Genomic DNA, 26,698 nt, shown 5'->3' with positions numbered 1-26,698 from the left:
CCGGGAGGCTGGGAATGGAAGCCTGGAGGTTGAGTCTGTGGCGAGCAAGCCTCACTTTGTTTCTTTTTCGCTTTCAAGTATATGGACTATTGACGCCAATTATAGCATTGTGCATGATATTGTTTTGAGGGTTAATTTCAAGATACCAAGCATGCCTCGTTGGGAGACTCCAACTGAAGGACGACTTTGACACCCTGGTGAAGCTGTCAAATGGCATCGCCACCCCGCTGACAGCCAGCAGACAAGATCTCGCTAACAGCAGAGCGGCCTCTTGGACAAACTTGGCGAATCTTGACCCAAATCGAACAAAATGCCCGTCCTCGCTTACACGGCCGAGAGTTTCAAAGGCCCTTGTCGACATGTTGAAACAAGAAATCGAGAACGCCAGCCACCGCACAGAGCACTTCTTTTCTCTCTTCGTCTTCTCGTGTTTGTTGGTCTGGCCGTGCACACTGCAGCTACAGGCAGTCAGTGGTTCAGCTCAGTGGACCTAGGAACAAGACACACCTGTAACCTGTAACTGTTGAAGAGCTTTTAGCAGCTTGGACCATGTTCGTTCACCCCGCGTCCAGTGTCGGCACTGGCTGGATCCGTGTTACCTGCCATCCGGATCTCAGACCTCCCCCCAAGCGAGTGTTGTTCGTGTAGTAATAGCGTCTCATCCCCTGCCGTTTCTAGTGTTTTATCGCTGCCCGTCAGGGGGTGCGCGCTAGTCTTGATACAGACTAGCGCACAGTCCCCGACGACTTCAACTCCTCCTTCTACAACACGACGAAACTCGACCTTGTTCCAGCAATGCTTCAGCCTCTCGGCCGGCTTTGTTCGGCTCCATACTAGCTATGCTAAGCGACGAGATGCGTGCTTTCGGGGTCGCCTTGGGCTTTGATGGCGTCTTTTGGTCTGCACCTTGGCCAATTTCGTCGCTTTAACCTGCGCTCCAACGGAAGGAACCTGACTCGATGATCATGACAACTTGATCAAGTCTTTCATCAAGACTCCTGAAAAGCTTCAAGAGAAGCAATTCTTTTGCGAGTGCAGAATTGCCACATAATCACACATAATCGCTCAAAAAAAACTCGACATGCCCCAGGTGAAACAATACCCCCATCTCCAACAGGAGCCTCCTGTCACCCTAATGCAGGACATTCCTCTATACCGAGGGCTTGGCTTGAGCTCCCCCATCTAGAGCTACAAGGGACTCCATCCACGATGTTACCAAACGCCGTCATGGCGCACCCAAAACCCTTGCTCCTGCTGAGATTCTGCTTCTCAGGGGTCCCCTTCTTCTCGTCGCCGGGGTGGTCGAGGACCAGTCTGGGCCCTTGAGTCGGCTTGATGCGCCTCCGATGGGACAGAGATATCAAGATTTGCATCGCCTCTTTGCCTTAGTCTGGATGATATTGGGCTGAACCTTCATACTGTTCTCTGTACATTGAGTTGTTGGTGTAGGCCAGGAGCCTTCCTTTTCTCTCCTTTCTTGGTGTATCAATTCACTCTTTTCGCAGCCTCGCCTTGTCCAGACGATTCCAGTCTGCGGCAAGAGGTCACTACTTGACTGTAGCGGCCATTGTCGTGTGCTCCTTTGATCGCTCGTTTTTACTTTTTGCGTGACCCCTCTCCTACCTGTCTACTATCTTTCTTCTGGCAAAGGCGGCATGTCTACCTAATCCCATGCCCCCGAACAACTACGCAGTGCCGGCACTGCTAAGGCTTGAAGCCTGTCCTTCTCCTAAACTACCGGCAATTGCAACAAAGACATTATGGATAGCGTCAACTGGATCACACCGAGGGCCGAGGACGGCAGTGAGTTGGACACAGCGGGCTTTCAGTTCCAGGCAAACTCGACCTCAGCCTGGGACAACCAGCTCAAGCTCGCCGCGGCCGCATCAGTTCGGACATCGATCGTCGTTCTGGCGAGCTTCAATGTGTTGGCGGCGTTTGCGACCGCTGCTAGCATATTCTGGGAGTCATGGAAGACGGCAAAGCGGACCGATGCGACATGGACGTGGAGGTAAATATGAATGCCCCAAAGGAAATTTACACACTCTTACAAGTTTACCAGGACCTCTTGGTTTCGACTCATCAAGCGCCGCGATGTACACCCCTTCGTTCTATCCTGCGGTATCGTGGTTCAAGGGATTGTCTACGCGGTAGCTCAGTCCAAAGGTTTCCAGTCTCTCATGATTCTTGGATGCCGGTCAATCTCTCAGTTTATGCTACCAGGCAAGTCAACGATGGCAGATGACTGACAATGCATCAACTAACACAACTGCAGCTCTGTTCATCACCCCCTTCATCCAGCTAATATTCGGTCTCGAACTGGCGATCCGAGTTACGAAGCCAAACATATTCCCAGCACGAGGACGATGGAACGTTGTTGCTTGTCTCGTCATCATCGGGCTTTTCCTGCTCGTGACATTTTCCATCACCTTTGCGGTTCAGCCTCCAAACTTTTGCTTTGCTGGGCTCTTCTGGTACCTCCATCGATACAATCTCGGCTGCTTCGGGCTTCTCACCACCATCGTCCTGTCGATACTCCTTCAATGTGGTGTCATCTCTTTCAAGCTTCATACCGGTTCCAGGATGAGCTTTGCGGTGAGGGATGAGGCTTCGCGCATGGTCTACTACATGGTGATTGCGCTGCTCTCCTACGTGAGTACTTCTCCTTCTCTACAGCGTGTTTAAAACTAATGACAACAGACACTCCTGATAACCTTCTTCTACAACACTTCGTTCGAAGATCCTCAATCAGCAGGCCCCGAAACAATGCAACTATCCATGGTGGTATCCGTCGTGGCCAACCTTTCAGGCCTTTTGACGGGATGTCTCTATCTCTTCCTGCGATCGAGCAAATCCCCGAGCGGAAGCTACGAAGAGGACGATGTGAACAAAGGCTTCAAGTCAGATCTTGAAGGACAAGAGCTGGAACCATCAACCCCCAGTTCTGCCATGCCCCGACCTCTTCAACTCCCAAAACAAATCCGAAAAGAGAACAGCAGGGAGACATTGCTCGCAGAGGCTAGAGACGAGGGCAAGGTCATGGGAGCTCGGAAAGACATCCTCAACCATGCGTTCCCCAGACCCTTGCGACTTGGAAGTATGCGTCAATCGCAAATCCTCTCATCCAAGCCGGGACCTGCTCGGACCTCATCAAAACCCTCCCTCAAGAACTTCAAAAAGAGCATGTACAGCATCTTCCCCAAGGAAGAGCAGCCCAAGTCACCTGTACTACTACTACCTACGACAACCTACTCTCCTGCATCAGCCAAGAAGGCCTCGACATCGGCGAACCTGGCTGATGGCCTCCTTGCACCACCGGCCATCCACGTCCCCGAGGACGCCCCACGCCGGCGTGGCTCCTCGATGGTATCAACTGCTACTGTCCAGATCGGCTTGCGCCTGTCAAACATCAACGACATGCGCCCCTCAAAGGCGCCAGTCCAAGAAGACGCGGACAAGGTGCACAACCTTGACTGCCCAAACAGCACTGTGACCTTCTTCCCAAGAAAGACAAGCCCTCTAGCCATTGCCATCGTTGATGTGCCAGGCGAGGGCACAACGTTCCAGGTCAAGGACAACTTTGAGAAGGAGTTGCCTCCTGTTCCTCTGAGCGCCAAGGACAACAAGACTCAAGACGACCAGCCAACTCTCAGCTCAGCTGTGTACAGCCCGCAGAGGCAAAAACCTGGTCCCTTCTCCCATAACCCGAAATCTTCATCCGTGAGTTCTCGCGGAATGCATAGCCGTCAGGGCTCAAGAGCTGGACCAGAGATGAGAAAAGATCAGTGGATCTGATGACGCGTGTCAAAACGGATAACTGCGACTTGTTTTGGGTGTGTGTTACAAGGGACCGGATAGGACGGGACATGACCATCTTTTTTTATTCATGATTGGGCGGGTGGGCGGCTTTTTCTGACACTTTCTTCTCCTTTTTTTTTTTTCTTAAAGCCAGGCATTGCATTGTTTGGGGCCTTCTTAGATATCCAATTGCCTTCTTGTTATAAACCAGGAGGGTTAAACTATAACCCCCTTGGTGAGTTTTGCTGAGGGGGTGTTAGAAAAGACCAGGTAGTTAGAAACCCAGGCAGTTCTCAAGGACAGGCCTCGAGGCATTGAACCAACTACTACTTGTACGACTTATCAAATGTGTATTATGATTCATGTCCTTACAAACCTACCTCGTCTTCTTGTCAGATGAAGCAGCTATTCTCCTCTCCTCCCACTTCTCCCACCCAGCCTGACACATGTCCTCTTCCACTACCAGATCTCTTACTCGGAAAGCCCTCGCTAGTTTCGTGTCCAGAGCCCAGCTCAACAAGCCCATCTGTCGCACCACAGCAACAATGACGAACCACCCAACCGCACTTATCACACCAGCAACACACCCCACGAGAACCTGCCACGTAGTATGATAGTTGAGATAGACCCTGCTCCACGCAGTAGCAGCAGCAATCACAGCCCCCGCAACGCTCACAGCCAACCTCTCAGGAACACTCCAAGGATGGTGATCCTTTGCTGGTCTCGGTCGATGGCGCACGAGCAGAAACAGGGCGAGCGAGACGCTCCAGAATGCGACAAACTGCGCGTGCGAGCTGGGCATGCCGTACCCCTTGCCGTGTATGCGCCGCGGCCTCTCCTCCTTGATAAGCCGCTTGAGAGCAAAGTTGATGGCCTCGCAGGCGAGCTGGCCCGCAAACATAAGGGCAACCTCTACTTCGCGTGTGAAGAGGACAAGGGTGGCGTAGACGACGCAGAGGGCTTGGGGGAGGAGGGCGAGGTACGCGCATACGAGGGAGAGTTTATCATGAGGGTCCTAAGACATGGAAAGTTAGGGGAGGTTTTGGAGATTGAGGGTGCATGTCCTGGCTTACATAGTAGACGTGGGTGACGGAGAGGGAGGCAAGGGGCGTCATGTCCTCCATGACGGCAACTAATCTCTGAGGTCGTCTGTAGAGGATCGCGAGAGGTACTTCAAGGCTTCATAATTTTTACAGTTTAAAAGGAAAAGGAGGGAAAAGCCTCATCTGCTTGGACAAGTCGTTCGTAGAGGGTTGAAAGCAAAAGTGCAATTGTAGATGATGAAGATGATGCACATGATACAGACAAGGGGTTACGCCTCGTGCTTGTTGTGGCTGGTGCTTTGTTTTGCATATGTGGCGCATAACATCCCCCCACCCCGGAAGTGGCGTTCCGTGGCGTACTCCATCATCTGCCGCCTAAAGTGGGCGAATCCAACGACGGCGAAAAGAGTCATCAACTTCCAACCTCTTTTCAAAGCCTCGGAATAAACTGTTCTTGAGTGGATGGGAAAGAAATAGTCTGTGATATTCTTGTCCGGGCACAGTCATCTTTTTCTAGAACAGTCTCCGCTCCTTTGTTCCTTATCGCCATTTTCCCCTTTTGGACTTTTTTCTCCCACCCCATGTCAAAAGCCTCTCTTCCCCCCGCTTCACGATAAATGTTTGAGTTTTGAAAGAAGAGTCAAAGGAACAAACAATGGAGGCTTGACCGAGCAAAGCTGTTGGGGTTACTCGTGGATACCCCAAACATCAACTTAAAAAACCTCTGTTTGTTTACCTCTTGCCCAGAGAGCGCTCAGCCTTTCTCTGCATTCACCAACATCACCACACACCTCATCCAGGATAATGAACACTCCTGATATCAACCACACAATCAACAACCATGGACGAGAGCGATGATCCCCGTTTTATGGAGCTCGGCTCCCTCGAGGCCATCTACCCCGAGATCCGTCACCCCGACGCCAAGGACCCCTTCGCCTTTGAGATTGAGCTCCCCGTCGAGCCCGCCGCTCCCGTCACCGTCACCTTCCCAGCAGCCTCTGCGCCCGCTCACCCGGGCCTGAACACCCCAGGCCAGGCCGCTGAGAATGGCCAGCCAGAGGTGGATTCTCTTGAGGTCTCGTATCTCCCCTCCTTGCGGCTGCAGATCCGTCTTCCCGAAGGCTACCCTGTAGATGCACCGCCAAAAGTGCAGATATCGACGACGCCGCAGTGGTTGACGAAAGAGACTATCAAGAGACTCGAGGACGATGGACCGCGATTGTGGGATGAGATCGGACGTGACATGGTTGCCTTTACCTACATTGATCACATTCAGCGTGCTGCTGAGGATGTCTTTGGAACCATCACGGCCGAGGGAACCCTCGAGGTTGACCCTGAGCACAAGCTCGCCGTGCTAGACCACGATATCAAATCCAAGAAGGCAGCCTTTGAAAGGGAAACCTTTGACTGTGGTGTCTGTCTTGGTAAGTTGACTTACCTTTGCTTGCTGGCGACTTCTGATGCTAACTCTTGTCAACAGACCCCAAGAAGGGATCCAAGTGTCACAAGATGCTCGACTGCGGTCACATCTTCTGCATCCAATGTCTTCAGGAGTTCTACAATGACGCCATCAAAGAGGGCAATCTATCCACTGTACGGTGCTTAGCACCAAACTGTGCCAAGGAGCGTGCTGCCTCTAAAGAGACCAAGAAACCAAAGGTCGCCGTGAGCCCCAGCGAGCTTCTCCAGATTGGCCTCGCCGAGGACACGGTCAAGCGCTACGTTACGCTCAAGTACAAGACCGAGCTCGAGTCTGACAAGAACACCATCTACTGTCCTCGCCAGTGGTGTAACGGTGCTGCTCGATCTAAACGTCACAAGAAGCCTGAAGGTCTCGACTTTGCCGAAACGTCTGATGCCGAGTCTGAGAAAGAGGACGAAGAAAAGGAGGGAGACGACAGCGCAAAGAAGAAAAAGAAGAAGGACATCTTCAACAGGGCCGACCTCCTGGCCATCTGTGAAGACTGCGGCTTTGCCTTCTGCGGCCAGTGTTACCAGTCATGGCACGGAGAATTCGTCCGCTGCGCACCAAGACGTGACAAGGGCGAGCTCAGTGAGGAGGAAAAGGCCTCTCTCGAGTATCTCCAGCTTCACACGAGTCCTTGTCCGACGTGCAACGCCCCCGCGCAAAAGACTCACGGCTGCAACCACATGATCTGCTCCCGCTGCGACACCCACTTCTGCTACCTGTGTTCGTCATGGCTCGATCCCGTCAACCCCTATCAGCACTACAACCAGCAGCCCGGCGGAAAGGTCACTTCGTGTTACATGCGGCTCTGGGAACTCGAGGGCGGCGACGGCGACGACGTGGGCCTTGGCTTCATCGGAGGAAGAGGTCCTGCACAGGCACAGGCACAGGAACCGGCGGCACCGCTCGAGGTGGTTGAGTTCGAGTCTGATGATGACAGCGACAACGAGGACCAGGGCAATGCCGCCGACGCCAACCAGCCGCAGGCTCAGTTAGGCGCCCAAGGTCAGGCCATCGAAGTCGCTCGCGAAGGTCCCCTCGTTATCCGACTAGTCGACAACCATGCCAGAGACGGCCGCCGGGCGGTCCCTCCTGCTGCGCCTGACGCACCACAACAACCAGCAGCGGGCCGCGGCCACCACGGCCCACCTCGAGGCCCGGCGGGTCGAGGACGCGGTGCAAGAGGCGGTGGAAGACACCAGCCAGCGGCGCCGGCACCCCGAGGGAGAGGTAGAGGGCGTGGAGGTGCTGCACGTCAGCGACCGAATCAGCAACATCAACAACACCAACCACCTGCTCATCACAACCAACAGCAGCAGCAGCAGCAGCAGCAGCAACCGGTCCAGAACCAGGCCGTCAACAATAACAATAACAACAATAACCAGGTCGGCCTCGACCCAGCCCAAGAGGCCTGGGTTCGTCGCTTCGTGCAGATGGCCCTGCTAGACGAGGAAGACCTCGTTGAAGGCGACTCGGACGAAGAGGGCGACAACTGGATAATCCAATAACCGGGAAATGAAAGCCCAGTAGGGGCCCTCCCTGGATGACCCAGCAGTCCTTATTCAACCCGAGTGACTCAAATGTCATACTGTAGACAGCCGTTTTCTTATGCGTATGTATAGCGAATCCGGATCTCCTCACTTCCGAGATCCAAAGAATGATGTATAAATGAATGAATCTAAGAGCTTTTTCTTTGCATATCCTTCTCGAAACTGAATCATTCTTGCCACAATGACGATGTCTGCCTGTCCGGGATGTCAGTATTATACCCTCCCACACCCCATCCGCTCAACTCTCGCGGATGAGCAACACCACTTACAATAAAGTGAGATGCACGCTGCGGCCGTTGAACAAGGAGGCATCATCTTGTGCAACAACAAGACCCTCTCTCCCTGCACCGTTTGACATATCCGGTAGACTAGACTCTTGCCCGGGTGGAACGTACGTACGCCTTGATCATCCTGTGGATACTACACCTCTCAAACCGCTCTTTGGTGTGCATGGGTTCTCCCATTCGCCTGGGTGCGAGCGAGCACCAGACCGCCAGTCGGGCTTTTCACTCGGTAGAGCAACCTGATCCTGGACAAGACTCGCCGATCACTTCAAACACCAGCCCAGCCTGACTCGCCCTTTTGCTTTTGCTCGGGGGACCATCCCTTCGAAGACCCATGTTTGATGCCAGGCATCACATGCTGATCGGCGTTGGGCGGCGATATTGAACCTTTGGCTTTGTTGATCTCCGAATTCCCAGCGCTGGCTTACTGGCTAGCCGGTCGAACCGCTCCCCAAGCACAAGGTTGAAAAACAACTGCCGTGCCGCAGAGTATGACCCGCCTAGAGTTCTGCTCACCTGCTCTCCTCCCACAAAGAATGACGAAACGGTTCATGGCAACGTGGCCAGTTTGAACCATTCGAACCGTACCTTTACTCTCAGCAAGTCTGGAAAGCCAAAGTCAGAGCACAAAACTTTAACGAGGCCTAGAGCCCGGACGCAAGGAGGGTAGCACCAGAGTCACCCGTCGGCTTGATGCCAAGGGCATCGACACCATCTTGTCAACCTTGGTGCAAGACGCACACCGACTGGTCCAGCATCTCTCGCGAACGCGAGGCAAACCCCGGAGCAACAACATCTTCCAATAGTCTGCCGTCGTATTTGAATAGTTCACGTGGTACCGCACCTGGTCTTGCCTGTCTGCAGAGACGCCGAGGGTTGCCCTCCGAGAGAGACTATGCGCCCAAGTAGGGATAACCTAGACCAGCATCATCTTTGACAGGACTCGGGAAGCGACGAGTTGGGGCGGGCTAGAGGACCATGGATGGATCGGGACATGTAATGTTGAGTCCGTACTCCTTTCTCGTCCTCGAGGAGCCGGTTGTGGCGAAAGAGACGACATGGCGCGATCGTCTGATGGGTCGTCCTTCCGTCCGTTTGCCGCAAAGGGGAATGACTCGTCTCTTCTCGACAACTGCCGTTGATACAGCCTCCCACAGCCAGCTTACTGTGCCGGAACTCTGATCCAACGAGGAACTTGTGCTCAGGAGCTTGCAGATGTCCAACCCACAGCTATCACATACCTAAAAAGAGACCCCCGCTCTCTCCCACACACACGCAAACACGCACACATACACACACATGTTGTCGTTGTTGCTGCTGTTGCTGGCATCTCTGGCCAACGTTGAAATTGTTGACTTGCGGTAGCGGCCGGTCTGGGCCGACAGTTGCAGAACTGGCGCAAGCCAGCTCTTGTGTCGCCTCTCGGGACGGGTAGATCGGTTCGGTTAGAGACCCGACCATGACATTCAGCTTGTGACGAGCTTGTTAGCCAGATGCGTCTTGTCAGAAGTCAGTCGAGAAACGGCCATCGTTGGCTAGCTGTCCTCCTCGCTCTGCCTCACTCAAGTCTCGAGGGCAAGTCGAGCTGATCCTCCAGCCGGCAGAGACATTCTGCGCCCTTGATAATGTGGTGAAACCATCACACGTTCCCAAGACGGGCTTGTTTGCAAACCGCCGTTGAATTCACCCTTGCAAGCCTTGGAGGATGGGCCCGTAGCCACGCGTGCGCCATGCATATTGGCTTCTCTGCGTCCTGTCCTGTCCCGTCGAGGTCTTTGCGTTTGGCGGCGCCCCGTTGCACGCCTCACTCGCCCATGTGGCCCTCCTCTGCAATGAACTGGAGCAAGCACAACGGCTTTCTGCTAGCTTCACAGGTCTAGACATGACACTGGAGCACCGGGGGAGTTCCCCATGCTTGCCGGCACGTTGCGTTGATCGTCAATCAGTCAGATGCCCCTGGATCGTCGAGGTCGGGAGCCGCAAGTGCATCACCAAAGTGCCTTTAAAAGTGGTAGGGCTGAGTCGTCGATACCACATCGACGCACAGAGGAAACTCACCAACAAAGGTACACGAATCAGGCACCGTCGACGAGTCAGTCTAGTAGAGTGTTCCGTTCGAGGTATTTTCGTGCCAGCCATAATAATAGTGCGTCTGCAAAGCCTCGCAGGGATCCTTTGGGGCGCGACAATCTACCGCTGATGGTGGGCCAGGCGAGAGTACAAGGACCATCCCTCCTCCCCAAAAGCTGCACCGTAGACGTTGGGGAAATGACGCTTGGTTGATTCTACACGGGCAGTTTTCATCGGGACTATTGGTCTTGGTGTGGGCTGATGCCCTCAGAGACACTTGGGATGAAAAGATGCGATTCGCTCCTCAGCGGCCGTGGAATTGCATAATACGTAGTTGGAATCGCTGAGTATTCTGGTACCGTTGGAGACTCCGCAACCCCAGGCTAAGTCTGCCTTCAAGGGCTTGCTAGCCTGGCCCAACAAACGCCGCGATTGGTGGCTGGGGAAAGAAACAACTCCAACGTTTCGTTTCAACTCGGATGTTTGGTTGTCATCATTGTTGTTTCTTGCCTGCTGCTGTTATTGTTTCTTCTTCCTCTGCCAAGCCCTGGTTCGTCCGACACTGGGCGAAATCCAGAGAGACTGAGCCGTTGTGTCGTCAGAGGTGCGCTTGTCCCAAAGTCTAAGTTGCTTATTTGGCTAGTTCCAAACATAGAGGCGGAAAATCGTCCCATGTCGTAGAGCCACCAACGCGGGTAACAAAGTAGCGCTTGTCTCGAGTTACCTGAGACTTGCTAAGGTAGCCAGGTGGTGGTTGAGGCCGTCGGGAATTGGCAGGGGATCGATCGGCCACCAACAACCAGAGAGAAACCAAACACTCCATCCATCCATCCATCCATCCATCTCCCTCGGCAAGGCTGAACTCTGACTCTCCATGAGCGAGCAACCCAGCCACAGACTCATCTCTCAGAGTTAAATAACGTTATGCGCATCAATCTGCATCATCTCGCAATTTCAGGGGAAAGGTAATTAGTCGGTCGATGTGCGTCGATTGCCTGCTGCATGTGGAAAGGGGACCCCGAGATGCGTTTGATTCCTCATCCAGGCATAACTCATCATTAACAAGAGCCGGGTTGAACCCCTTCGATCGGCGTTCGCGTTGAATAACAGCCAAGTCGATAATATTAGTCCACTGCCCAAAGCGAGTCAAGCGCCTCCCAGTCAGGGTTGCTGGGCGATGATCGTCGTCCGAAAAGGGTCTACCGGCCGGAGAGGCGGGCCCAAGCCAAGCCAGTTGGAGTCTTCTCGTCCCTCACCCCGGACAAAAGTGGGCTTGCGTGCTTGAGGGAACAAGGGGCGGGACTCGTCGGCAGCCACGGGGGCAGAAGCACTAAAACCCAATGCCAGCAGCAGCAAGGCTTGGGCTTGCCTGCTTGGACGGGCTTGCAAGGGAGCCAGTGCCTCGACTCCGCTCTCTGGCTCATGGCACTGGCACTGTGGGCTGTGGGCGTTCAACTGCCGCGATCTGCTGGCGCGTTGCAACGTCTGCGGTTACGCTGCGGTTGGGGAGCCAGTCATCATCGTAGCCTCCCGTCCACCCCGACGGCACCTCTTGATCGTTGGTCGCAGCCGTGAAACATTCCAAACAACCTTTGCTCCCTTCTCTCTCCATGTCGTACCGCGTTGCGTCGGGCGGACAAAGATAGCCATCCCATCTAGTGCGGCTCTGAATTCTGGCGTGGCCGCACAAGCTGCGGACAGCCGGCCTGGTGCAGCTTCTGGCGTGCGTGTGAACATGGATGCGCTCAAAGCAGCACACCTCTCACCTCACGCATATGCACACCTGCAGCGCCGTTTTAGCGACCCTCCGCAGCAGCCAATGACATGGACTGGCCGTCAGTGGTAGTGCCCATAAAAGCTTGCTGATATATCTTAAGCCGGCGTTCTAAGACCATGGATGTGCGAAACATAATCTCGGCCAGAGTCCACAAGTCACAATAGTCGCTCAAATCTCGGCCCCTTTGTCGCGGATCCCGCGACGCTCCCGCGCACCGCGCAGTGTTTGCACCGCGCCCATCCATCATTCGTCATCGGTCGGTGCAGAGCACGGGTGCTGGTGCTTGGGCGTTGAAATTGCAAGCTTGCTTCGACCTCGAGGGCACATGGAGCGGTAGTTCGTCCGCATCAGGCCCCGAATAATCAATCAATGCGACCAGCCCTTGTCCTGGATACGCTCTTAAAGCTGTCAACCATGACCCCAAACCGGGCAAAACGGGAGTCCGTCACAATGGCCAATTGTGGAGCGTCCAGGCACATCCCGAAGGGGAATCCTGGGAGAGGACCCTGGGTGGCCCGTGAGACGGCAAGCGGCATCAATGGGCACGCAAGCCATCTGCATCCCATTTCAATGCTGCTGCTGCGAAGCCAGGCGGACGCACTGGACTGCCAGATCTCAGAAAAATCGCCGTGGCCACCTGGGATGGTTACATCGAGGGATAGACGGCGGGACGAGATAGGGACGAGGAACTACCGTCGGAGTGGCGTCTGGGCGCGTGTGTCAGGAGGGACTGCCCACCGGTGAAAGTCAATCCCTTGTCTGGGTTTGGGGGGCTTGTGTTTTTGGGTTATGGTTCCAGGGCGCGGGCTTGGCAGCCGTGTTTGCGGGCGATGTGCAAGTCTCAACCAAGGACACCCGCAACCATGATCGCGGGTGAAGAGGTGCGAATTCATTTGCCGTACACCTTGAGCGGCGAATGAGGACTAGAGCCGGCCACCCATCCCCGCAATCGAGAACCGCCGGCGGCATGTGAGGGTGATGACCTGCGCGCGAGAATCTGCGTCCTCGTCGCTTGTTCGTAGTTAGCATCTGCGGTGTCCGTGGGCTTCCTTCAGTCTGTGCTACTCGGACCTGGATATGAAGGCGATGCGGGTGTGTGGACGTGCGCAAAGTGTGTGCTTGTCTTGTCGAGATGGAGGAATGCACACCCTTGCCTGCTCTCTCTCGTCGACGAGTTGCTGTTCGAGTCGTGCCCCGGTAGATAGCAGGGCCTCATTTTCCCTTCTGGCGCAGTGGCATGGTTGGTGGTCTTGTATCCTGGGTAAAAGATGTTTGGACTTGTCTGAATTGGTCATTTCAGGTTTGGTGTCTTTTGTTTGGTCTTGACAGAGAGTCCTTGTCGGGATGAAAGGAGGCCTGCTCGAGCAAGGTGAGCGTTTCGCCCTTTCGCGCCATCGGCCAAACCTTGGTGGGTGATGGACTTTGAGACTTCGCTTCGCCTAAGGTAGGCTGGCGCGCTTGAGGCCCTGGCGACTTGGATCTGCCCTGGTGTCCTGAAGTCGCTGAAATGGAGCTTGGGGCTATCGCAGCCGCCCCCTGGAGGCACGCTGACGACAAAAACACGCGATGCGGATGCCATACCCGCGACCGATTAGGTTTCCTCATCATGCCTGCATGCATGCGAAACCTGGAGGAGGCGGACGCAGAACAAGACAAGGCCCTGTTGGGGCAGAGAGCCTGGACCTTGGCCGAGCGGCGCGAGAACGAAGTTGGGAGGTGGGCTGTTTTGGACGGTGCCGGAAGCGCTAGGCACACCGTACTGAGACACTGTGGGGGGACGACCGTTGAGGGGGGCGGCCGTTGGGAAGGGGGCACGGCCCCGGCCGCTCCTGCCTTTCCCTGGTTCGCTTCTTGCTCATTCGGTCTTAGTGCATGCTTGCATGCTCGCGACTGGCTCTGACCTGGTCGCGGTTTCCCCTCGCACGTCTCCTTGCCTCCTCCAACAAAGGTCGCGACTCCACTTGAACCTCCTTCCAAAGCTCCTTCCCCTCGTGCCCTTGTCTCACTTTTTCCTTTGGGGGGGCTGGCCCTGGCCGGCCCTGGCATTCTTCTCCACCCACGAACCAACCAACGACAACGCGAGACATCGATGCAACGGCGCGAGGTGAAGCCATCTCGAAAAGGGCGCCCGTTCGTTCCAAGGGCTATTCCCCCTCGCGTGTATTCATCATGAGCCGCAGCGAGCTTGAGCACTATGACAGCAATTACTGAGTCGTGACGAAAGGCGCCTGTTTCGTCTATCCACCCGCCGAGGGCTCGTCGTAAGCCGCGCTCATCGTCATGATTAGCATCATCGTTCACAGGCAAGGATTGGAAATCCCAGAAATTGTGGTGCTGGTCCGAGCCAAAGCCACATGGCCCAGCAGCGAGCTCCCGGCCCAACCGCAGTCTCGTCTTCTGTTTGTCCATTCGCCCATGAGCAAACGGATCCTGTGGTCTATACGCCATATGCCAGTGCCGTGGTCCTGAATCTCCATCAAACACGAGGCTGCGACCCGGAACCAGCTTCTCCGCACCATCGGCCAAATTCAATTCCACAATGCGGCACGAGCATGCCCAGGCTGGGAGGTCACCTCTCGCAGATGATGCTGCGGACAAGCTTCCAAACAGATTGGATGGCATCCATGGCATGGGATGGCCCTACAGAAGGCCCAGGATGGCCCTGGGATGGCCTATGGTTCGTGCTGGTTCTCCAGGCTGCTGCTGCTGCTGTCATGGCTGCAGTGCCTCCGATACAGTACTGGAGGTGCTGCTGCTGGGCTACCGCAATGCCACAGTACAGCACGCACCTACCCACGTAGCGCGCCCGTCCCTGCTGCCACTGCAGCGGATGGCTGATGCCATACTGCAGCGCTATGCTGATGATGGGGCCGCGCCGTCGTCTCCACCTCTTCTCCGTCAGCCGGCGCCCACCAATGCCGCATCCAAAATGCTTCGGGTAAGCATAAGCTAAGCCATCTCTTCGCCAGACCGAGAAGGTGCTCCAGTTTCTCATCTCCCGAGTCGATCCCAAAACGGATCGTTGCAAGGCAAATACCTGCTCCGGTTTGTGACCGGGTCTCGATCCAACGTTGCTTGCGCATCGTCTAGCATAGCACGCTACCCAGACTGGACCATGGACCATGGGGTGCAGGGCCCGTTGTCTGATATAGCCCCGTGTTAATGCCTTCAGGCATTCATTCGCTCTGAGAAAAGACAGCAGATCGCGATGCGGACATAGGGGGAAACAATGGCCGAGAGAAGACGAGACCCCTTGTCGACAGCAAAACTCTTCGAGTCCGAATTTTGCTCTGTTTCCTCGCCTCCCTGCTCTTTCGCGCTGCCCCATTGGCGACTCTGTCCAACGGTCTTCTAGAAATTTGCGGGCCAGCAGCCTTTACTCGAGCTCGGAGGATTCTTCTTTCAAAATCAACATCCCCGGTCAGGCATCAGGGTCCGGGATTGGTCATGAATGGGGCGCCTTGCCTCAGGGAGGAGGGGCTTCCGGCCCTCGAGAGATGGCCCCCGTGTCTCCACTCGACCCATTGCTCGTCGGCCTCTCTCCATCTAATCCCAACCGCCATGGACGGGGTAGCCAGTACACGGGCCCTGGGTTACACATGGCATGTTCTCATCCAGACTTTAGCGTTGCCGCTTGTCAACAGTACATGGCCGCCTCTTGCAAAGAGTCTCGATGCTCGACTCAACGGGCAGGGGTGTTCTCGAACCCCTCGGTAGACGCTGACGAGGGGATGGTATGGCAAGGGAAGGGACTGTGGTGGACTGGGGCGTGTCTGGGATGTCGTCTCTCTCTCACCTCGCGTCAAAGGCCCTGGCCCCCAGAGCGAGCGAGCCACCGGGCTCATCGGTCCTTGCCTCCTAGCAGCAGAGCAGGCCTGTCTCCATGTCTGCCTCTAGGTCTGCTAACCTGCCTGCCTGTACCCGGCACTTTGCGGTTCCCTTGGACCCTCTTGCTGCTAGACTACCTCCGGGGCATAGCTTCGTCTAAGCTCCATTACGCTCCATCAACGCATCCACCTTATCAGACCTGCCGTCTCCCATGATGGGCGCCCGACGAAGCTCATCCTTGAACAACTAACTAACTGCGTTGCCCACGCGCGTTGCCTGCTTGCTCTATCACCCTCATCGCCGCCGTCGCCATACCATCACATCCCGTGGGATATCACCGTCTCTTAAGAGACCTCGTCCCCAGCATTGCCGAGTATTTGCAGGGTATCTGCCTCGACCACCGTAACAGGCTGTGATTGTTTCTCTCAGATCCGCCCCTCCACTCCCCATCCATCCTCCTTCCAAGAACGGCCGCGTGCGCTGGAGTGGCCTCCCCAACCCACAGACGCTCATGCCCGGCCCTTCTGAGTTCCTCTACTGAGAACTCTCTCCGGGCTTGCTTGATGCGAGGCCGTGGTCGAGAGTGCTGACCCAAGTCCCTGTGCCTGGACCTCGAAACTTCCCCCCGTCCAACTCGGTCTCCACCCCGGAGACAGTGCCGGGCATTTTACCAAACACTCCCCTCCACCATCTGCCGTTCCTCTGGTCGCCATCCACTCCCATATACAAGTACACTTGCACCTGCAACCTTGACTTCACTCCCCTGTGTCTTGGATCCCGTCCCTTTCATCGCCTCCAACACCGCACGCACGCACGCTCCCATCGCCATCGCACTCTGCTCTGTGCCAAGAACAATCTGCGTGCCCTTTCTTCTCTGCCGACAACCATATTGCCCGTTCGCCCAGGCCTGTCTCAAATTTTATGCTCTCTGGGCCGCCTTACTAGCGACGGGTTTAGCCCAGACATTCTGGTCTGGTTGAGGAGGCGGCGAGTTGATCAGGTTATGCTCCCATGACAACCGCAGCAGCATATCCGGCCACTATGGCAGATCTGAGAGGCCACCCGGGGCATTCGGGCATGTGGTCAAGTTATGGTGGCTCAGTGCACATCCCGGGTCGGGTCCCCGATTCCATGCCGTCAACTTCCTCGCCGCTCTCTGGACGAACCAGCAGCAACCACACAGAGATGGACCAGCCTCCGTACTCCTACAGTCGATACCCTCCGGACGACCAGGAGGCGTACGAGAGGTCAGCGCATCCGGAAATCGTCTCTCACCACGGCTACCCCAATCTGAAGAGGTCCTTTTCCGAGACGGAGCCACCCGCGTATCAGGAGATCGTCCAGGATCTCCGCGACGACAACTCCAAGATGAGCGCCAGCCACGAGCACAAGCTCTTGGCCTTTAAGAGGACACAGGACAAGAACACCATCGTCGACCAGCAAGGTCGTGTGCAGCAGCTCGAATTGTCCGCTCAGCTCCACGGCATGTTCTTCCTTTCCGAGATGCCCACCAGCACAGCCGACGGCTCGCTTCGACAGCCGGAACTGACCTGCTACCGGAGAAACCTTTTCCAGATCAGCGGCTCCCTTGTAACTCCGCGTGGTCAGCTTTCTGTCATCACCGAGGCGGGAGAAACTGTGGCAGTAAACAGCACCGAGGTCACCATCTCGGCCATCGAGTCTGTCGATGGTAACCCCGTCCGGTTGATTGTTATCCCTTGGAAGACACCTCCACCAAATTCGCCCGAGACCAACCAGAGTCCTGACCAAGAACCCCAATCCCTCCCTCTGATTCCCTTCCAGGAAGATGGAACAGAAGCGGAAGGAGAGTTTGCCGTGTACCCCATCGGCTGGCGTCGACTGCAGTTTAGAATGTAAGTTTTATCGTACACGAGCGACGTTGAGATGCTGACAGAGAATCAAGTGCGACAGCAAACAACGGTCGACGAAAGGAACTTCAGCAGCATTTTGTATTGCACTTGAAGGTGGTTGGAACCTTGGCCAACGGCACCAAGGCTGTATTGACGGAATCCACGACGGCGCCCATCGTGGTGCGAGGCCGAAGCCCTCGCAACTTTCAGGCCCGCAAGGAGATCCCTCTTCTGGGATCAAGCGCAGGATCTCGTGGACAAGCCCTTGTGGAAACTGGGCTGGGCGTTGTTGCAGGACCGTTGAGTGTGAAGCACCAAGAAAAGGCCAGAGGCATCGACACACAGCTACCGCGAACCGCGTTTACCTTTAGCGCGCCTAAAATGCCCGGCACCCAGCTAGGGCCCATACGATCCAAGTGAGTCGACCCATCTACGATCCCTCTAGTCAGATTATGGGGAACTGGACGCCGGACGCGACACAGTCGGCCCCGAGTTGCTAGGGGGAGACCTGGATCAGAGCTGTACTGACAAACAGTAGTTCGTACCCAACCTGGACGTCGCCGACTCAGGTGCCAATGGGACAGGTTCCGTCTTCTGGTCCTGAGAGTTATCCAGCAGCGACAATGGGACCCCTTACAGGGACCAGCAACTTTACTGCCGAACCACAAGGGTTGCCTATCCAAACATCGATGGAGCCCTCCGTCCCGCTCTCCATGGTGGCCACAGACTCGGAGCACCCACCGGTTCGGTCTCAATACACCTACATGCAGTCAACGACAGCTCCTCCGCAACTGTCGATTCACACGGCGCCGCTCGGTGGTCACGAGCACGCAATGAACATTCCTCGCTATGTCGACAATCCGCGACCACTTAAGAGTCCCCGTCACATGAGCCACCCATCGATACGCAGCACGGGCTCGATAGCGAACAACGAGGCTTCCCCTGAGTACCGATACGGGTCGTACGCACCTGTCCACACAAGCCCCAGCGATGTGGCGCAACCGGGCTACAACGCTGAGTCGTCTGCGCCGCCGTCGGTCCCAGCGAGGGACTACTATCCACCCTCGAACACTTGGACGACGGCAGCGGGGGAGCACAGCAACAGCATCGCGTACGCCAGCAATGAAGCGCGTCCGTACCCATTCCCCCAAGACCAGTATAAAAACAACACGGCCGGCACTTCGCCAGTCAAGACCGAGTCGAGCCAATCGCAACCTCCATCGGTCTATAACGGTGGACAGCGAGGCTCATTTGATGCCATGAACCAGTATTCCTGGAACCCCAGTTAGACCTGAGGCGCTCGTCCTCTCGAGTGGCGAAGCTCGCATTTGACGATATACAAAAGCTGCCAACAAAAGATGTTGGCATGACGATGAGACATGAACACCACTGGCTTTGTCGAGCGCTTGGTTCATATGTCAGTGAGCTTGTACAATACCTTTTTGGAGTTTTCTTTATTTTATGACGGCCGGTGTTGGGAAACTGAACTGAATTGGGCGGCTTGCACTGATTTTGAGAATTCCGGGACACCTGGAAGTAGACGGATGGATGGATGGTTGATGGGAGGATGACGAGCTGGCGGTAAAACAGTTGGTTGGCATGACGGACGACTCCTCATTCAAACGACGGGATAATCGGAGGCGGCACTGACGGATCGGGTGGGTGAAGAGTTTTCGATGCATCAAGATGGTCGACGACTAGAGGTCCATGACTTGGAACGGAACGATCAAGATTCGACAACTCGGCGTCTTTTGCTGTCCAGCAAAGATTCGGGAATGCGATTATTCGAGACACTGTTGCATGGCTGAGACCAAAGGATGGACGATGGACGTATGGACAAGGCGAAAAGAAGAGGCGTTTTGTTCTTTCTTGCCTGGTATGATGAGCTTGCGAATTATCGTCGGTTCTGATTAGATGTTTTCTGAGATGGACGTTTTGTTGTGTTTTGTCAAGCGGCGCGTGGACCAGACGATGGCTGCTGAGAACAAGTTCCCCTATGTATTGATGAAGTAATTCGCAGAAGTTGACAATCTTTAATGAATGATTTATATCAAGATATGTGACTGGTGCTCTTCCGTGCGTGGGGAGTTAGTGAGTTGCTTGGGCGTTGATAGTGGTTGGTAAGTAGTCGAGTTGGGCTCCAACTGGCCGTTGAGACTGGTCTCTTGTTGTCCACGACCATATCAAATGGAAAACATCCGTCGCTTGTGTGAAGGTGTATTCCGAGGCAGACTCGAGTCTGGGGGTTGGAGAGTTGAAGTACTCGCCTGAGGCGGTTGAGGTACCCGCCAGGAAATGAGACACGGGCTGGAAATTACGATGAGACGACCGATTGCGACCAACAAAGTCATGGCAGCACATCGTGAAGATGGGCCGAGGGCCAAGCCAAGTCTGGATCGAGTCTGATGTTGCGTGGCTCCCCCGGAAGCAGGTGGAGTCTACAGTACCAAAGGGGTGGTAAAGGGTCCATCCATCCCAGATAGTCTCGGGGATGCCAGCTGCTTTATGTCTGGCTAGGTCACAGCTTGCTTGGTGTCGTCGCATCATGGCGGTCACCACCATCACGAGCGGGCGCCACCGAGGGTCATGGACAGTCGGTTCCCCCGTCGGTCCCGGGGGCTTGGGCCATCCAAGCCGCCCGAAGCCTGCTTGGAGCGGCAGTGGGAGCACGCACGAGCGTGTAGTCGCGAGGTATTTACCAGATTCGTGAATAGCGGCACCCGGCAGCCCGGTCCCAAGTCGAGGCTCTAACCAGGGGGTGGCCCGCCGTGGGATGGTGTCGTGATGGTCGTTGTGGGAGAGGACGGAGGAGAGGGCTGATTGGCCGAGGAGGAGAATGAGGTCCTGTTAGCGGGTCGTGCTAGTGGTGGAAAGAAAAGACCGGAATCGAAGCAATACGGAGCTTGCCGTAGATGTAGTATAGCTTCGATGATACGCTGTGTGAGGCTAAATATTAGAGAAAGAATGATGTGCTGGAGTAAGATTTGAGCTTCATCTCATGTTGTTTTTGGCTTGTCACACTCGTAGGTGGTGTAAGAGGAAGAGTCCCAAAAAGATGCCCAATATCAAGGTCCTAGACTGACTGGTTCTTTTTGTCCGCTGCGGGCCGCCGTGCTGACTTGTGGCAGGCAACTCCAGCGCCGGGCACGATAAGATAAGCAAAAGGAAATTCTTGGGTTGCATCGCCCATCGTCTCTCGTCTTGACGTCGTCGCACTGAAAAGCGGATAAACTGGAGATTTCAGCTGCTTTTCGCGTTGTCGTGGCCATACCTTTTCTTGTCACCCCTTGTCCCCCTTCATTTCTTCGTCTGTGCAGAACGAGAACGAGAGAGACCCAGTTCTTTTTGCCTCATTCGCGCCCAGTCTGATTTGTCCCGATCGTCATCAACGCCGCGCGTGCTCAAGATCCGCGGACCGCCGGAGACGGACCATTTCTTCTTTTTTTTTTTCAGCTCTGGTCTGTTGAATACGACGTGGACGGTAGCGTTTATTGGTAAGCCCGCTAGCATCTTCAGCCCGTTCCATCTTTTCCATCAATAGTTTGAGGGGAAAGGGGGGTTGTGAGACGACAACCATGTTTGACCTTCCAGAAGCAAAGAGGTATGTAACCGTTCCATTCTTCCTCCCTTACGGGAGACTAGAGATGCAGCTTCTAATTTCCTCTTAGGGTTCGAAGAGAGGATCTGAATGGATCAGACAATGGGAGTGAGAGTGATGATGGTATTCAGGACGCTGAGCTGCGGGCGAGGCTGAATGCGCAGATCGCAAAGTCGCTGGGGTTGGACGACAGCTTCGCCCAGCCGGCCGCCGATCTGATTATGGGGGATTCTCATCTCGCAGGACTCAAAGGGTCAGGTGACGAAGAAGCAGGGGGGTCTGGTTCTCCTGATGGGACAGGGGAGGATGCCGAGGAGGAATTTGCATTCCGTCTCTTCAGCAGCGCTCCTGCCGCGCAAAAGGTTGTCCTGGAGGAAGATGTTGAACCTACAGGCGAAGGCGAATTCGTCCGAGGTCGACCACTGTCCTACTACTTGGTGACGAATGTGCCCACACAGCTGAAGCAACAATACTCATACGCAGCCATGAGCGGGGACCAGGTGCTCGAAAGATCGCACGATAAGGCCTGGGGGCTTGAACTTCCTTGGAAAGTTACAACCATCACGGTGACGAGAAAGGCCAGGTCTGGTGAGAAGACAGAAGATGAGGCGAGCAAGAGCAAAAGACGGCCAGGCAAGAAGCAACGGATATCACTGAGGAAGAGGTCGAAAGCCAAAGAAGAAAAGAAGGCGGCCGAGGTACAGAGACTGACAGAGAAGGAGGAACATATCAAGGATAAGAAGAAGAGGTTGAACCGACTAAAGAAGCTGAGAAAGAGAGCCAAGGCCAGGGAACAGAAGCAAGCGGGCAACGGAGAAGGAGGAGGTTCTGATGACGACTCTGCGGGTTCTGAGTAATTCCATCGCATTCTACTATACCCAAGCCTAGCCTTGATCAATTCCTTGGCCGTCGTTTAAAAAAGATTTGAGACTCCAAGCTACAAAATGAGGCTTGGTCGCACAAGCCAACCACGGTCCAGATCAACTGTGACGCAGTCTGTGGTGGGAGGTGGACCCTGTATTTCTAGGCGCCCAGGCCACCAATTAACTCTGCCGGCGCAACTCCAAATCCCCAAGGCTGAAGTGAGCTGCTTGCATTGGATCCCCCAGCCTGCCACGTCCACATCCACTACCACACCGAGCATCTTCGCCTTTGGAAACAGTATCCATCTTGTAATAGCCCTAGACTCGCCGACGACCAGAACGAACCCTGTGCCGTGACGATGGCTTGAGAGCCAGAGCCGAATAGAGAACAATCTTGGTGGGGCATCGTTTCGAACCAGCCTCAAGATCCAACGTCCGAACATACACCATGAGCAACCTCTGGCCCTCGAGGGCCGCTCAAGACGGGGCCCAGGCCCTCACGCCTACCGAAGACGTCACCGATACGGGAGAGGTTACAGATATGGCCGGAGAGACCGAGCAACACGAGCTTCCACCCGTCCCCGCGCCGCCGCTGGCGAGACCTCCCCTCCAGCGCAACGCCTTGCAAGGAGCCCCCCCCGCGGCACCCATGGCTCCTCCTCCGGCTAACGGCCCCCCGAATCCGACCGACTCGCTCTCTCTACAGCAACTACGCCATATCGTCGCCGAGTTCAACCGTTCAGAGCCCGTCGCCTACGACTTTGAGTACACCGACCTGGGCCCGCACGCCGAGGAGATCGACGAGTGGTTCAATTATCAACTACCACAGTGGGTACGACTGAGTGCAGCCCAGCGAGCGTTTAAGTGGCATTGGCAGCACGAGTTCCGCGCCCAGGATGAGTGGGACGACGCCGACAACGACACACGTGCGCGCTTCATCCAGGCCGCCATCGCGGGCGTTCAGTCCAACGATGCTGCGTTGCGGAACGCTTCCATCGGGAAGCTGGTGTACCTTGTCCTGGGGCGTTGGAACGATACTGCCATGTCGAATGCGACACCCGGTGATAGCCGGTCTGTCGCGAGTAAATCCCAGCTCCAGGCCATCAAGGCCGGGGTTGAGTGTTTAACGTCGTTGGAGGGCTTGCCTGTCATATGGGAAGCCCTCAGAAATAGCTTTGAAGTGCATTGGTGACTATACCAGTTTCTTGGTTATTCCGCTCCAAGCTGATTGGCAATTTTCAGGTCCGGAGAACCCCTCGGGCAACATAACAATGTTCAAGAAGCCCAGGATGAGTTGATGAACCTCATGACTATCATGTATATTGCCATACAAGAGACTCTGAGCGATCCAGAGGACATGTCCTCCACCCATGGAAAGCTATGTGAGTTTATTATTCACATATGTGGTACCGCAACTAACAGCTATTAGTGGAACTCAAGCCCTCGTTGGTTGATTACATGTTTACAGCAACATCGAAACTCCGTTGGGACGAGCATAACACTATGCCCCAAACTCATGTATGTATCCTTACTGTAAAACCAGACTCCTTACTTACATGCCGCAGATATTTCTCCTCTTCTGGAAGTCTATCCTCCTTGTGTTCGGCGGGTCCAAGGAGCTCAAGGCCATCAAGGAGGCTACCAACGAGATGGGCGACAAGGCAGCTGGTAAAGACACCATCACTGCTTCGCCCCTAGACTATCACGTCTTCCGCCAAGAGATTACCTCTAAATACCCGGCCTATGTGCCCCCTCAACCAGCCATCCCGCTGGAAGCAGATAACACCTCTTTATTACCCCCACTGTCCAACCAAGTATCTAGGAATAATGGTGCTAATGGCATTATACCCGCACCGCCACAGGTTCAGAGCGGAGGAACCTCGATCCTGGACCAGCCTGTCCATATCGCAACTCCAGCCCCCTCACCACCTCCCTCACCAGGCGTTGGTGGGAAAGGCGGCAAGAAGCAGAATTACCAAACGAACCAGAACTTCCCATTCATGTACCCGCCTTTGGATGCCACCAGTAACAGTGCTGGCGGAAAGGGTCCTGCTGGTCTCCAAAACGCTCTGGTTGGCCGGAAATGGGAGGGCAGTGATATTCCCGCGTCCATCCTCGAGGCCGGAGAGCTGTTCTCTACGCGGGTGAGGATGACCCGGGCAACCCGTCAGCTATGGGAGGAGCGCGAGCGATTCCTCAAGTTTGAGCGTGGATACGATAGTGGCGATGACGATGACAACGACGACATTGAGGATCTCGACCTAAACGAGCTTTCGCTGGAAGAGCAGGAAATATTGAAAGAAGTCAGGGCGGAAACAAAAGCGGAAGAGAAGGCCAAGCGTCCAGCAGTTGCTGAACCTGAGATAGACTACGGCCCTCGGCCGGAAGCCTTGACTGAAAAGGATAAGCAACGACTTCTTGCTGTGGAGAGGTTTTATGTGAGTGTCTTGGGAAGATGGACGACTTTGAGCAAGCTGACAGTTTCTAGCGCGATGCTTTGCCTCACCTTCAATCTTTGGTTATTGTGCTTCTGCGGCCGATTCTTCTTAATGTGACTGCGGTCGTCGCGCAACAACCACAACAAGGACCGCCGGGAATGGGTAGGGGCAACAATCCTGGCATGAACGGAGGCCCTGGAGGCAACAGACAGCAACAGCAACAACAGCAGCAACAACAAGAATTGCCAGGACAGAATGCGCCTAGGGTCCCAACTCCAGAACTGTCCCTGGAAGAAGTCGACGCTGCAAGGACACGAGAGATTACCTCTAAAGCCATGACTGGAATTCTCATCCTCCTACTAAAGTGGCTACGGGTTTCTCGTAAGTTTATCTTGGCTGATACGTGTGTTCACTGCTAATATTGTATCAGATGTGCTCAAGTTTGAGTACATGACACAACTACTTCTCGACTCTAATTACGTTCCTCTCGTTCTTAAGCTGTTCGCTCATCAGGATGTACAGCAAGTTGTCGACAGCAAGATGGACCGAGCTGAAAACAGGTGAGTAGAGTTGTTGTTGTTGAGTACAAGGTTGGTTTACTGACTATTGAAGAAGCTTCTTTCACTTTTGCAACTTATTATCAAAGTCGAGAGACAAGGCAGCTGCAGACATGGAGCAAGATGACGACGATCTAGAAGAGAGTGAAGACGAAGCAGCGCCCCCGCCGATCAAGAGACGGCGGTCACCACCCTCGCAACAAACCCAAGAAGAGGACGGAGATTTGAAGGGTGATGACCTGTCTTCCACAAGACCCGAGGTTGACGAGTTGGGATACCCCATCAACGCCCTCCCTATGGAACCTATTACGGACTTTTCCCGCCGCAACTTCTTCTCTCTCATCAACTACCTGAGAGTGATGCAGAAGATCTGCAAGAACAAAGCACACCGAAACTTGCTTCTCGTGCAGTATAAGTCGTCGACGATTCTCCGCAAGTCGCTCAAGGTGCCACAGCCGGATCTGCGCCTCTACACGCTCAAGCTCTTCAAGAACCAGGTCCCATACTGCGGCCGTAAGTGGCGACAGAGCAACATGAGGGTCATCACAGCGGTCTACCTGCACTGCCGACCGGAGCTCCGGGACGAGTGGCTCGCCGGTAGCGACGTCGACGCCGAGGTGGATGCGGCCCTGCCGCTGGAGCAGGCCCTCAGGAGTCTGACGCACTGGCTCAATATCCGGCGGTACCCGGATAAGATTGCGCCGGATATTAGGGCTGCGATGAGGGAGGAGCAGGACTTTTTCTCGAGGGAGCTTGAAAAGCTGGATTTGAGCTGGCCAGATCCCGGGGCAGACGATGGGATGAGTGAGTTGGAGCATGTTGAGGGATGGTGAACATGGTTGTTGTTGAATGAAGTGATGTAGCTGTTAGTTGCGAGGCCGATGTTTTGCTCACGAACAGCGAGTATAACTAGGAATACAGCGAATTCAAGCACAAGTAAAATGCCTTCTTTGACTGTGTCTTTGGGTTGATGCCTCTTAGAATTTGTCAACTCGGCGGTTTACCATGACAACTCAGCTAACGTGATTTAAATTTGGGGTAGGTTTAGTCTAGTCTAGCCTTTACAATATGGATATTTAAATCGCTGTCACGAATCCCGAATTTGTGTTACTCATCTCTCATGACCACCTTCTATGTAGTTGGAGGGCAGACAATACACACTCATCACCAACTCTGGACAATTCTAGGTTTGGAGTAACCGCAACGGTAAGCACCTTGTTATAACTTTATAACAAGGTTCTGTCAGAGGTCATGATCGGGCAACGCAATGCCGTTGTGGAACCTTGTTGAGCCGGTTGCCATGTTACCAGATTCTTATGCTTCGTCATCTCTACGGCTACTCGAATCCTTGATTTGGGACATTCTGGTGTAACAAGCCATAGTGGCTTGAATACGTTTGCGTGTGGGACGAATTCCAAGTCAATGGAGCATTAGAAGTGTAAAGAACCGTACAATATTATTCATTATTAGCTCATCAGGTCCTATCATCTATCTGTTCTGAATATGAAATGTTCGTAAGCGACCGGTTGCTTTAGCCGGGAGCAACATTCCGG

The 26,698-nt window shown here is 54.7% G+C and overlaps 7 protein-coding genes across 7 annotated transcripts; 6 read left to right on the top strand and 1 right to left on the bottom strand.

Moving 5' to 3' along the window:
- Positions 1-1,760: 1,760 nt before the first annotated feature.
- On the top strand, positions 1,761-3,795 carry MRS44_012644 (uncharacterized protein; the record flags this gene model as incomplete). Its single annotated transcript, XM_065618868.1, has 4 exons — positions 1,761-2,011; positions 2,063-2,166; positions 2,276-2,652; positions 2,701-3,795. 4 exons carry the CDS (start codon positions 1,761-1,763, stop codon positions 3,793-3,795), a joined length of 1,827 nt encoding a protein of 608 aa, XP_065474940.1.
- A 379-nt stretch (positions 3,796-4,174) lies between these two features.
- Positions 4,175-4,922, bottom strand: MRS44_012643 (uncharacterized protein; the record flags this gene model as incomplete). Its single annotated transcript, XM_046284044.2, has 2 exons — positions 4,175-4,813; positions 4,872-4,922. 2 exons carry the CDS (start codon positions 4,920-4,922, stop codon positions 4,175-4,177), a joined length of 690 nt encoding a protein of 229 aa, XP_046132899.2.
- A 760-nt stretch (positions 4,923-5,682) lies between these two features.
- MRS44_012642 (uncharacterized protein) lies at positions 5,683-7,817 on the top strand (the record flags this gene model as incomplete). The annotated part of the gene is made up of 2 exons (XM_046269407.2): positions 5,683-6,265; positions 6,322-7,817. The coding sequence occupies 2 exons, from the start codon at positions 5,683-5,685 to the stop codon at positions 7,815-7,817; spliced, it is 2,079 nt and encodes a 692-aa protein (XP_046132900.2).
- A 6,527-nt stretch (positions 7,818-14,344) lies between these two features.
- MRS44_012641 (uncharacterized protein) lies at positions 14,345-14,791 on the top strand (the record flags this gene model as incomplete). The annotated part of the gene is made up of 1 exon (XM_065618867.1): positions 14,345-14,791. One exon carries the CDS (start codon positions 14,345-14,347, stop codon positions 14,789-14,791), a length of 447 nt encoding a protein of 148 aa, XP_065474939.1.
- Positions 14,792-16,859: 2,068 nt separating this feature from the next.
- On the top strand, positions 16,860-18,978 carry MRS44_012640 (uncharacterized protein; the record flags this gene model as incomplete). The annotated part of the gene is made up of 3 exons (XM_065618866.1): positions 16,860-17,692; positions 17,743-18,105; positions 18,225-18,978. 3 exons carry the CDS (start codon positions 16,860-16,862, stop codon positions 18,976-18,978), a joined length of 1,950 nt encoding a protein of 649 aa, XP_065474938.1.
- A 2,286-nt stretch (positions 18,979-21,264) lies between these two features.
- Positions 21,265-22,144, top strand: MRS44_012639 (uncharacterized protein; the record flags this gene model as incomplete). Its single annotated transcript, XM_046276084.2, has 2 exons — positions 21,265-21,290; positions 21,358-22,144. The coding sequence occupies 2 exons, from the start codon at positions 21,265-21,267 to the stop codon at positions 22,142-22,144; spliced, it is 813 nt and encodes a 270-aa protein (XP_046132905.1).
- Positions 22,145-22,598: 454 nt separating this feature from the next.
- Positions 22,599-25,978, top strand: MRS44_012638 (uncharacterized protein; the record flags this gene model as incomplete). The annotated part of the gene is made up of 7 exons (XM_046276085.2): positions 22,599-23,338; positions 23,393-23,532; positions 23,580-23,668; positions 23,716-24,588; positions 24,639-24,969; positions 25,019-25,148; positions 25,204-25,978. 7 exons carry the CDS (start codon positions 22,599-22,601, stop codon positions 25,976-25,978), a joined length of 3,078 nt encoding a protein of 1,025 aa, XP_046132906.2.
- Positions 25,979-26,698: the final 720 nt, after the last annotated feature.

This window comes from Fusarium solani, assembly GCF_023522795.1.
Source record: "Fusarium solani strain SB1 chromosome Unknown bctg00000008, whole genome shotgun sequence".
NCBI classification, from domain to species: Eukaryota; Fungi; Ascomycota; class Sordariomycetes; order Hypocreales; family Nectriaceae; genus Fusarium; species Fusarium solani.
This window is presented reverse-complemented; position numbering and strand designations above follow the sequence as displayed.